The sequence below is a fragment of the Gossypium hirsutum genome, chromosome D02 (genome assembly GCF_007990345.1).
Source record: "Gossypium hirsutum isolate 1008001.06 chromosome D02, Gossypium_hirsutum_v2.1, whole genome shotgun sequence".
NCBI lineage: Eukaryota > Viridiplantae > Streptophyta > Magnoliopsida > Malvales > Malvaceae > Gossypium > Gossypium hirsutum.
Genome location: NC_053438.1, coordinates 11,410,882 through 11,424,083, shown reverse-complemented (window position 1 = coordinate 11,424,083; position 13,202 = coordinate 11,410,882). Strand labels below are relative to the sequence as shown.

The 13,202-nt window shown below is 31.3% G+C and overlaps 1 protein-coding gene across 1 annotated transcript; it reads right to left on the bottom strand.

Annotated features, from left to right (window-relative positions):
* Positions 1-711: 711 nt before the first annotated feature.
* Positions 712-2,243, bottom strand: LOC107910411 (uncharacterized). Its single transcript, XM_016838239.2, has one exon. The coding sequence runs from the start codon at positions 1,858-1,860 to the stop codon at positions 865-867; it is 996 nt and encodes a 331-aa protein (XP_016693728.1). The 5' UTR covers positions 1,861-2,243; the 3' UTR covers positions 712-864.
* Between the last annotated feature and the right edge of the window lie 10,959 nt (positions 2,244-13,202).

Below are 13,202 nucleotides of genomic sequence, written 5' to 3'. Positions count from 1 at the left end.
ACAATTAATAAGCAACTCAATGCTAACATGCTTAATCATGATTCAACAATATGACTTTAAAAACTCACGACTAAATCTTGTACATCTAAATCCGACCCATTAACTTCAACCAAAAAAATATATATAATGATAAATTTAACTTTCGACTTTTACTTCATGTGTCATTTTGTATCTTACACTTGTTTATTTGGTATTGACCCTCGAACTTTTATTTATTTTTATTAAATAATATATAATTCATAAAAAAATTCAAAAATCACGTATTTTTTTGATTTTTATAACTATAATTTTTTTTCATCATATTTTTTTAGAATTTTTTTATAATTTTTGAAAATTTTGAAAAAATAATTTTTTAAAATTTTATTTATTTTCTAAATTATCAAAAATTATTTTTGGTTTTCTAATTTGAACATATTTCATAATTTTGGGAATATTAAAATGGTTTAAAATTATTTTGCATTAAAAATTAATTATTTATAAATTTTATAATTTTTATTTCTAAATATTTTTATAATTTTGAAATAAAGTAGAATAAAAAATGATAACGAAAAAGAAGTCAAATAAAAAAAGAAAGCAAGGAGCAAGACAGAAGATAAAGTGGCTAACATAGGTTTGAACAAAAATCATTTAATGTCCATGAAATAAGGAGAAAAAATATTTTTGGTTTGAAATTGATTAACATATTTATTTTTAAGTGTAGAAAACCATTCATTTGGAAAAAGAAAAAAAGACCATTGATGATGAAATTACAAAGCGCTTTCAAATGCCAACAATTACATGTATCTTAAGGCCTACAATGAAAAACTATAACATGACCCATTCAATTACTTTTATTATTGATTGACTTGGAATCATCGAGTCAGCCTACACTTGAAATTGCTCAAGCTGAACATCCTTGGCTTTCAATGGCACATACTCTCCCAAATACACTTCCAAGTGATCCGACAAGGCTGATTTGTCTATGTTTTCATGGTGGTATGATTTGCACACAAAGTAAATCACCGTCTGAATAACTAATACAAACAGGATCAACTTCGAAAGCAACAAAAAGCAAATAATTGCATACACAACCCTCATAGCTATCCCCAAGCTGCTTCCATGAACAACCAGACTCTGAAACGCTGCCTGGATGATGACCAAGCTGATAATCAGTTTCAAAAAGATGATTATGGCTACCCATAACTTTCCTTTGATCAGATTCTTGCCCTTCAACATGGCTTGGAACCCATAACACTCTTCTAAAACAGAGATAACGCTAGCCAAGTGCCAGATTATGGTCATATAAAGGAACCCCACGAAGTACAAAACCAGTAAAACAGCCAACACCGCATCGACCGCATCGCTGCCTAGTAATAAAATCACGCTACTAACCATGATGAAAATGGCCATAACATGATAGACAAACATGGTGAGGAAAGTACAGAGGAAAGTGACCATGAGCCTTTTCCAGACCTTGGGAACGACGCTCATGACTTTGCCGAAGGTGAGTTCTCGAGCTGTGTATATGCAGGCGATGGTGTAAACAACGGCAGAAGTTGAGAGAAGGGAGAAGATTAAAAAGAGGGTGAAATAAGCAGCTTTGAAAAGCCAAAAGTAAGCCATTTCGTTGGAGATAAGGTCGTGGAGTTTCTGGGCTTTGGCGGGTGATTGAGCTTCATCGAGTTCCACCTTGGTGTGTATGATTTTTCTGAAGAGAAGACTGGAAACTTCCATGTGAACGAGGTAGATGAAAGAGAGGGGAAGGATTAGAGACAGTGTGATTTTGCTGAAGATTTTTCTGCATGCAATGATGACTTTGTAGGATTCTTTGTAAATGCCGAAGAAGCCAAGGAATTGCATCTCTTCTTGCTCTCTGTCCATGGTGAACCTTGAGTTGCAGAGAAAAAGTTTAGGGAATGGAGATGGAAGAGATGAGTTGGGTGTTTGTAAATGAAAAGATTGTTTGGTTATTTGAATTGAAATGGAAGGAGAGTGGAGAGAGACATGGAAAGTGAAATATGGAAGTTTTTGTTTGTCTTTGAAAAGACGGCAAAGACTAGGCCAATCCTTACGTCCACGCCGAGGCCAAAATGCTTGGCCAATGCCAAATTATTCCACAGGGAAAGTCCTCGTTTCAATCGAGCTCAGTCAACACGGTTTTGTTCTCTTGCTCGGTCGCCACCAAGTTTTCTTCCTTCTTCAAATTACCGAATTATCCCCTAGGTTAATTTCACCAAACAACCATAGGCTTTAAATTCACCCCTAAACCAAACTATTTTAAATGAGTACTCAAAATATTAATACCATATTAATCAAGTCATTCAATCAATCTCACCTAGAGAGAGTATAAATATATTAAAACCAACTTAATTGAAATTAAAATTAACTTAACCAACCAATTCGGTTAATGTGGAAATCGAATGTATTGTAATATTGGTTTATTTGATTACGTCTTCTGTTATCAGTTATTGAATTTCATAATCAAATCGATGAATCCAACCAGCTTAATCTTTAATATTTTAAATTATTTTAAAAATATTTATATTCTATAATATATATAATTTGATTTATGTATGTTAAATATGTTTATATTTTCATTATTTTAGAATATATTTTACATAAATCGGTTGATTAACTTAATTAACAAATGTTTAAGTCGATATAGTGTTGGTTTATTCTTTATACTATATAAGTCAGTTTGATTTTTGTATATGATAGTTGTTTAAGTTGGAAAAATTGTCAGAATTGACCAAATAATCACTTGCTCAACTCTAGCTCACCATTAGCTAGATCGTTAAATGCTAGCTCAAATCTTACAGGAAGAATATTTAAAATGTACAGGTTAAATTATAAATATACATGTATATGCTAAATGAACTATTTGGATCTGACATAATTTTTAATAATATTATTTTTTAACACATCAAATCTAAATCGTTTATATAATAAATATACGCATATTTACTATTTAATTTTAAAATGCTTCGCATGGAATCCAAAATGACATTTATAACATAATATTAATATTTTAAGAGTTAAATTAGAATGTTGAGAATCAATATAAAATTTAAGCAATAATTGAGAGATCTTTGATGGAATTATCCATATTTGATATAAAAGTTTGTGGAAATATTAAGGAAATCACTCAATGACAACGTATCATGCAAAATGTTGAAAAATTGGATCGAAATGTTTAGATGAGTTTGATGAATGATGATTTCTATATATATATATATATATATTTATGTTTAAACATTGAACAAAGAAAATTAAAATTACTAGATAGGATCGCATCTATGATGCGTTTAAAATAAAATATTTTATGTTAAATATGTATAGGTGGACCCGTAATAAATTTGTCTCTTAATACTATTAAATAGGTGTTTGATCTTTAGCTTTATAATTTTTAATTCTTTTATTTAAAGATATATAAAAGTATGGAAAGATAAAAGTGACATTATGATAATCTTAATTATAATTTAAAAGAAGATAAATTTTTGTAATTTATAATTGAGTTAATGATCTGGTTAATGGTGACATTAACTCAGTAAATTAGTGCTTAAATAATAGTTTAGACTAGAACTTCTATCACATGTATATGCGTGGACCACATATTTAGAATATAAGTATACATTTAAAATAACATACAACAAATAATAAAATGTATTGTTTGAAACTAATAATAACACATGCAATATGTCAATAAGTTGTCATGTTGGTAAAAATTCAATATTAAAACTTTAATTATTTTTTGGTGAATTACAATAACAAGGTAAAACTCAAACAACAAACGCAATTAACGCGACTTGATCCCCAAGCCACATCTGGGGCAATGAATATCTTTGACCATTAGACCATCAAATGGGGTTCAATATGGAAAGGCATTTTTATAACTTTCCTAATCTAGTTAGTGTTCGATTGACTTGTGGTACTAACTCAATCAGGAGTTTAAATAATAATATTCATATAAAATTGATCGGGGTAATAAAATATATATAATGAAATTTAAATGTATAAATTATATTTAATTAAAATTTTGGTTTAATGGTAAAATTAATATTTTATCAACCCAAATTGAATGGGTTCAAAACTAAATTTTTTATTGGTTTTCTATTAAAAAAAAAGGAAGACTAAAATACTCTCGAGTAATATGGCTTATTTTAAATATGGAAGGAAATTTTTATAATTTCTCTAACCAAGTTAGTGCTCGATTGACTCGTGATACCAACCCAATTAAAGGTTTAAAAAATAGTATGGATACACAATGTGGGCGAAAGAAAACATTTTATAGAAGAAAATATTTTTTAAAAATTTATTTAATAATTATTATTAGTGTAATGCTAAAGAACTTATTTATAAATCCATCCAACATATATTTAATTTTTGAGTATAGTAATTTTGATTTTTTCATTTAAAAATTATATAAAAGACAAAAATTTCATTAAAATAATAAATATTTAATAAAAAAATAAATTCTTCCTATTGATACTCAATTAATTTCTAACCCTATTAAAAAAATTACATTTAACTTAATAATATCGTGTGGTTTTTGGGTGGGGGGCAAAGGAGTAAAACAACATTACATAATGATAAATCTAGGAAAAGCCATTCCTCCATTATCTTGATAGACAAAGTTCAGAATCTCATTTGGGGGATGGTTTATTAATATCGTCTTTAATATATAACTAAAAAGTCAAGCTTTAAATTTAATTTAATTTAATTATAATAAATAATAAAATATAATCCTTACTAGTTCAATTGAATTTTTATTGACTAAGAAAATTTTTAATGGTAAACCTATAAATAGGGAACTTAATAACATCTTTTTTGTACTTATTCCAAAGGTTAAGAATCTTAAAAATTTTATACAGTTTCGCCCAATAAGCTTGTGTTCAATTCTTTACAAGCTGATAATGAAGATCACTGCAAACAGATTGAAGGTGGTTTTTTTCTAAGATCATTGGTCTAGAATAAACAAGTTTTATTGTTGGTAGGAATATCATAGACAATATCATAGTGGCCCAAGAAGTTATCCACTCCATGAGAAGTAAACAAAAAAGATGGATGACCGTCAAGATTGATTTTGGAGAAGACCTATGACAAGGTGGGATGGGAATTTATAGATGTTTCCATTCAGGTGGCAAGCATTCTAGATTTCCTTCGAAAAGTTATTATGTCGGCCATCATGAGCTCAACTATACAGATCCTGTGGAATGGTGTGCCCACTTAGAAATTTAGTCCAATTAGGGGTTTCAGGCAATGGTGTCCTTCGTCACCTTACCTGTTTGTACTTTGCATGGATTGGTTGGGACAGTGCATTTGTTCATCCATTAATTCAGGTCAGTGGTCTCCCATTCGTCTATCAAGGTTAGGGTCGACGCTTTCTCATTTGTTTTTCGCTGACGCTATTGTTATATTTGAGAAAGATGATTTAAGCCAGGCTCATTTAATTAAGGAGATGTTAGACGAATTATGTAGTTATTCTAGACATTGGGTAAATGCTCATAAGACAAATATTTTCTTTTCTAAAGGGATGAATAAAGAGTTGACAAAGCATCTTTGTGATTTGTTTGGTTTTCATAAAGTCCATAACCTAGAAACATTCTTGGGAGTTCTTCTCTTCCACGAAAGGGTTACTATCACTGCCTTGAGGTTTGTGGAGGAAAAAGTTAAATATAGGTTGCAAAAGTGGGATGCGAGGCAGTTGTCCTTAGCTGGCAGAATCACTTTAGCACATTTGGTTCTCCTCAATATTCCTAATTACTTTATGCAGTTATTGACGATCCTGCAAGGAATATGTGATGAAATTGAAACTATTGTTAGACAATTCATATGGGGTTCTGTTGTAGGTAACAGAAAGATAACTCTTGTTAGTTGGAATTTGCTGTGCCAGGAAAAAGTTTGTAGAAGACTTGGGATTCGGCATCTAAAGGATTAGAGCATTTCTTTTTTTTTATTGTTGTTGTTGAAGTTGGGTTTCAATATTTTTGCGAATTTAGAGGCTCTATGGGTTCGTGTCCTACGGTTGAAGTTTGGAATGAAGGAAAGCTTACCCCATGGCATCTTCCGTAATAATTGCTTTTTTTATGGGGAGCTCTGTCTAAGGTATGACATGTGCTTCGAGAAAATATTTATTGGTCAGTTGGGGACGGTAACAACATTAAGTGTTGGAGGGATAATTGGATTCTACAGATTGGTCCCTTGATCAATCTAATTCTAGTTGGTGCAAACTTTGCTTTTGATTGTTGCCTTAAGGAGATGGTTAGAAAAGAAGGATTGTGGAATCTAAAGCTCTTTCGGGCAGAGCGACTAAGGCGTGGAATTGGTAGCAATGCGAGATATTCAATCTGTGGACATGAATTAGAGGATGTAATTCATGCTATTAGAGATTGTGTTGCAAAAACAATGTATGGTCTCAAATCATTCCACCTCAAAAGCAGGCTTATTTCTTTTCAGATAATTTAAAGGATTGGCTTGCTTCTAATTTTCAAAATCGTCATAATTTAGTTATGATGAATGTCGATTGGTCGAGCTTCTTTGGCATTTTTGCTTGGCGTATTTGGAAGAACATAAATATTTGCATCTTTCAGGGTGTGCCATAGAGTACTGTGGAAATTGTCAAAAATGCGTATAACTAGGCTAAGCAATATTTGTTGTTCGCAATGGAGGTTCTACGAGGCAATTATCTAGGGTGGGTTCAGTAGAAAACATGGGATGCGCTGCTGCAAGAGGGGTAGTGAGAGATCACAATGGGAAATGGATAATTGGTTTTAATCGCCGTTTGGGGACTTCTTCAATATTTGAAGCCGAATTGTGGGGCATTTTTGATGGTGTGTTGTTGATGTAATAAATACGTTATGATAAAATATTAGTACATACAAAAAACATGAAAGTTAATGAGGCTATCAAGAATCCTTGTTGAAGTGTTCAAATTTAGCAACAACCAAGCTCATTGCTCAGCTCTTGCAGAAAGTGGAGAGTTTGTTTCTTGAATATACCCCTAGAAAAGAAAATATTGAAGTTGATTGCAATGCTCAGTTTGTATTTGGTAGAGGGGCAGGTTTACAATTATTTGAAACATCTCCTTTTGAGTCTCTCTAGTCTTTTGTAGAGCTTTTCATTTCTTTCACCAAAAAAAAAATATCGTAATCGAATCGAGTTGAGTTTGCATAACAAAAAGTATGAACTTGTATTTGATTTGAAATTTGACTCAAACTTGATTGAATACTACTCTCGAGTTTTGATTGCATATGCTCTTGTTAGTGCTTGAGACTTGGGTCTATTTGTAGCTTCTCTCATTAACCTCTGATTTTCACTAACCCCACTACTAGCACTAGGTCTTCTACCCTTTTATTTTGTTGAAGTAGTTCTCACAGGTTGTTCTACAGACTCCTCGGTAATTCTCAGACAATCATTTATCATATGCTCCTTTAAACTACATTTAAGACATGCCCTAGGAATTTTCTTACACTCACCTATGTGAAATTTTCCACAATGTTCACAAGTTAGTGTAGGTCTTTTCCCCGAACCCCAGTACTTGCAACTGAGGTAGCTTGTTGAGTTTGTCTACCTTGTCCTATTTGCCTTTGTATTTGAAAAGGAGATAAGTACCTCGATCCTCAAAAGTTATTAGCTTTCTTGGCTGAAGGTGGTGGCAATGAACTAGTTGCTACTCACTTAACCTGTTGGATCTGGTGTTCTAAATATAGTATATTTGTTTGTAAACTTGTAATTTTTTTCAAATTGATTGATTAATAAAATAATTCATGAATTAAATTAATATATTTTGTATTATTTTCCTTACATGATTTTTGCATGCAAAGCAAAAGAAAACTAAATGTTGCTCATTGGTTGTCTAAATGTTTAACTAATACTAAGCATTATTACGTGGTCAGATCGTAGTACAGAAAGATAACTTGTGTTAGTAGATGAACTAAACATGTCTTTAGTCTAATAGAAAATGAGCAAATCGATTGAAAGACTAATATGTCGTCTATCAAGTTTAATTAGGGAGATGTCTTGCCTTGGACGTTGGAGCGGATGACTCCCAGAAGATAGAAACATAGATGTAACTGACTGGACTGACAGTATATTAGATAGGAGCCAAGCAGAATAGATCTTAAATCCGTTTTTAGATTTATTCACTTGTGATGTTCATTGTGTGACATACCTAAATCCTAAGTAGATGCCGAACTATATATGTGTGACTCATAAACTTTGATGTAAGTAACAGCTTGGGTTCAAATAGATAAGGAATTGAAAGATGTTGGGTGTATGACTTCTATAGTATGTAGCGTCGTTCACAATAGTGGAATTCATAGCCCAAAAAATGGGTAACTGACATCTTTTCATTGGCATTACATGGTTGATGAAACGTAAACGTGGCCACGGGTTGTCTGTCTTTGGGATGAATGACTTGATCACTATTTGATAGTGATTAACTTTTCATGAAGGAAGATGTAATGGTTACCATGAGATAAAATAGGATCATATTGGGAGAACGGATATTATCCCAAAGAGATCAATGACATCATATGAGGGTAACACACTAATGATAAGGTCATTGGACGGGCACTGAGTAGTTATTTTCGTAACAGTATGTAAACATTTTTCAAACAATCTAAAATTTTATATATTACTTCTTAGCACTATTTTAGAATATAAAAAATATTTTAAAAAAAGTGATTGAAAAAGTGGAATAAAATACAAAAATACAAAAAAATTAAAAAATATTGTGTAGGTTGAATTTTGTGTCGAAACTTTCCAGATTAGATCTGCATTACTTGAGGATGCTCTAGTTTTAATTTCGTGATTTTTGGACATCGGGAACACCTCGAACGAATTTTGTCAAGTTGCTCCACAGTTTTTGAGTTTTCGTGTTTCAACAATTTTCATTAACTCTTAGCCTTAGGTTTCCCTTTGTTTTTTTATTTTTATTATTTTTTACACATTCTAACACTTTATTGTTTCTTGTGTTAGTAGGTTAAAGCACGTTGCACATTCCTTCCTCCGAGCAACATAATTCTTTGGGGTCTAGTCGATTTTGGAATCCTAGTGCTACTAGGTTTGCTTTAGTAGTTTGATTCTAATACATTATGATTGATTGATATAGACACTTTTAAAATACTCACAAGATTAATTCTTATCTCATTTAGAATTTTATTTTATTTCTGAGTGTATAAATGTGAGGTTTGCTTAATTTTTCTTTTGAGTGTTGTGTTTTTTCAAGCTTTTACAATGACTTTTGACACTCGTAATCGTAAAAACCATGATGAGACACCATCCGATAACAAAGAACAAGATATTACATTTGAGAATATTTTGGGGAGGGTTAATTATCAATATCAACAATTGAAAGAGTTATGTGACACAATTGAGGCAAATTTGACTTAGTATCGAACGGAACAAAAAGAGAACATTAATCAGCTTGCCAATCAAATTCAAATGCTAACTCAAGTTGTTGCTCGTTTGGAAACTTCTTCGAATCGATAGTCTCGTGCTCATGATAGTGATGATGATGGGGACAATGAACAACTTGGTATTTGTTCTAATAATAGTATACGAAGATATCGTCACACTGATGAAACTTTGGGTATTCCTAATCAAGGCCAACCTTCTGTGGCTAAACCAAAGTTCAACATTCCACCATTTTGAGGGAAGTATGATCCTGAAGCATATTGTGAGTGGGAATAAAAAATTGAACTTATGTTGCGTCACTATAAATGCTCGGAAAAGGAAAAAGTCTCATTGGCGGCCCTTGGATTTTCGGATTATGCATTGAGTTGGTGGATTCAACTTGAAATTAATTGTCAAAAAAACTATGAAAGGGTAATTGAAACATGGGATGAGTTGAAGCAAGTGATGCGAAAGAGTTACGCTTCTCATTACTACAAAGAGGTCAAAACTAAATGTCGGCACCATGCTCAAGTTAATCGATCAGTTGATAAGTATTTCAAGAATAGATGACCAAACGAAAAGAGTACAATTGATCTCTCACTTATTGTGAAATGTTATTGGTGTAGTTCAAAAAATCATGAGGGTTTGCAATGTCCAATTAAATATCCAACTAAAGAATAAAGTAAGTATGACTTCGTGCCTTTTATTGGCTCTTACTCTAGTGGTAAAATGATTTGTGATAACGAACTTTGTGAACTGGAAAAAGATGATAATGATAAATTTTTTCCTTGAATCTATAGAGTTAGATGATATACAAACATTAGGTTCTCCTATTGAGATATATTGTACTAAATTGAATATTCATAATACTTGTAAGGGGAATATGGGAATTGAGGAAGAATTATGTGAAAAAACAAAGAGAAAAGAGACCTTGAGTGATAAAAGTCTACTTGATGGTCCAAATTTGGTGAGTAAAAATCCATATGAGGTAAAATTGGAGAGTTCTCAACTGGAAAAAGAAATAATCATACAAAAGTGAGGAATGATTATGTTTTAACTAACCCTAACTCAAATTTGTTTAGTGATGTTTCTTTATTACAGGGTTTCAAGAATCCATTGACAGACTTCCAATTCTATTACTCTACCATCGATAGACAATTTTACTTATGGGAGAGAGGTAAGTTGAAAAAATTGATATTTCTCCACAAATGCTACAAAGTAAGAAAAGTAAGGAAACATTAGAAATTGATTTAAGAAGGCACACCTTGATTGGTTTTGATAAGTATGCTACTAATTTTGTTTTTCCTTACAACATGCTTTCTCGTTGGTCAAATTTCATTAAACCTTGGTCTGAAAGTTCAATTGATTTTATGGGTTTATCTAGATCTGTAAAGGTTAAAAATAGTAATTATGTTGCACTAGATAGGTTTATTAAAACATTTTATATATTTTCTCTTGTAACAAAATTTTCTATTTTGACATTTAACGATAAATTTTTACATAATCTTAACCTTATTGATTTTTATAATTATGTGAAATTCTTAACTCATCATTGGAAATTCTTATGGATGACAATGTATACTCAAAGAAAATTATAGACTATTTTTTCCTTGAATACTCATGTGTCTAATATTTCTTTTTTTAGTGTTAATGGTTTGTTTTTAAAGGAGAGATACATGATCCATGCTGATTTGGGAGATCAAAATCATATCTTTGATCTTGGATATAGTTTTGGAGCAAAAGAAAGATTAGGTAAGTATTTTTTATTTTGTTTTTATTTATTTTAATCCCTTTTCTTTTTGTGCAACTGAAGATTCGGGAACGAATCTTCTTTAGGAAGGGGGAATGATGCGAGTCTCAAGGCCCAATTTCAGACTCGTGGATGTTAATGGCTCACACTACCTCAAAGTCCAACAATAATGTTAAAGGCTTAGAAAATCAAATGAATATTCGATCAAAGACAAGATTCGAGGAAGATTCATTTTGAGGAAAGGGGGAATGATACATGCAGGGATGGGGTGAAATTTATTAGATTCCATTCACCAAAGCTACCAATTTTTAATTTTGGGAAATCAGCACACTTGTGATGCCTTTTTGGATGGGATTCGGGCATTTTTGGGTTGAGATGTCTTCATAGCATTCAAATATCTATCTCTTAGCTTCAAAATGCATTTTGTATCACTCAATTTTGAGTTCAGGAGCTCAAGTTATGACTGTTTTAATAAAGACTGCGCGACCAAAATTTCTGGACGTGATTATGATAGGAATTACAAGTTACGGGATTTTAATTCGAGTTTAAATCATTTAGGATTCAAGTTTTGGGCTTAATTTTTATTATGTATGAGCCCAATATTGTATTTATCAGCTCTAATTATTTTATTATTTTATTATTCCAAATTTTTAATAATGATTAAGTAGTTTAAGTTATTTAAGAGTTTTATGTCAAGATATGTCAAGAAGAAAATTTAGTTTAAAACTAATTCTTGTTTAGGTTAATTAGAGTTCTAGTATACAAAATATTTGTATTTAGATTTATTTAGCTAGCCTATATATAAGCCTTTGTATTGTACACAAATAATTCAATTCATTATTATTAAACTTCTCTTTTGAGTTAATAAATTCTTTTTGAATTTTATTTCTAAGAATTTCTCTTGAGTTTCTTTTAGAAGAGTTTTAATGATCTTTTCAAATTGTGGGGATCGTCTTCAAAATTTTTCTTGCCAAGTTGACTTTCTTGAAGGGGAAATTAGAGTCGCTTGAAGGGGGTTGTGGATTCTTCGTGTTTCTAAGGCTTCTTAGGACTTTTACACACCACGTTCTATCTTTTTCATTTATCTTCTTTACTTGATTCCTTATTATTCTAATCTTTGATTGATTATTTTATTTTAGTTATTTATTTTAATTTTTTATTTGACTTGGATTCGATTTCGTTTCAGGTTGTGTCAAAATCCAAGTTTCTTTCTGAACATCTAAATCCCTAAGTCAAATCCGCAACATTGACAAAATTTACAATCGGCTTTTGCATTCATCCGCCTCATTCTTTATCAATCATTAACTAGGGTTGTCGCCCCCTATATCCTAGATAAACTAGGATATTGTTTTTCTAGTGAAAATAAACTTCTACAACTTTACAAGGATTCTACATTCCCTTTCTATAAATAGATGGCACCAATAGAGCTATTTACACTACTTTTGAGAGATTGTTATTCTACTAAAATATAGAGAGAATTTATTTTCAAATTTTAAATATATTTTTTCAAAAAAACAATTTTACCTATTTCTATTAAACAAGAGAATTTCCATTTTCACCAAAAAAAAAACCTTTTGAAGTTCTATGTTTTCTTTCAATTGGTTCGAGCCCTCATTCAAAGCAATTCGTGGCATGAGAATAGCAGAGAAGATCGTTTGGTTGAAAGTAAAAAAACATCAAGGATCCGCTTATCAGAAAACACATTGGCATATTCAGTAAAGGTTTATTGCTATAAATATCACAAACTATGTCGATTTTCGAAATTTTAATTTTCCATTGTGCAAAAAAACTATTTTCAAACATAACCGGGATTTTTCCAACATAACCTAGCCTTTTTCTTTATGTCTATTAATACCCTTTTCAATTCTCTAAGCTCTCTCAACAAGTGTTAAAAAATCTCTTAACCCCAAAGTTGTCACAAGAACAAAAATATCTTCATTAAGTCCCCACACAAATATTGCACACTTATTAGCTTCTATTGCCACTAATTCTCTTGCATACTTACTCAATCTAACAAATTCTTTCTCATATTATTCTTATGGCAAATTGTTCTGCTTTAAATAATGAACTCCCTCTT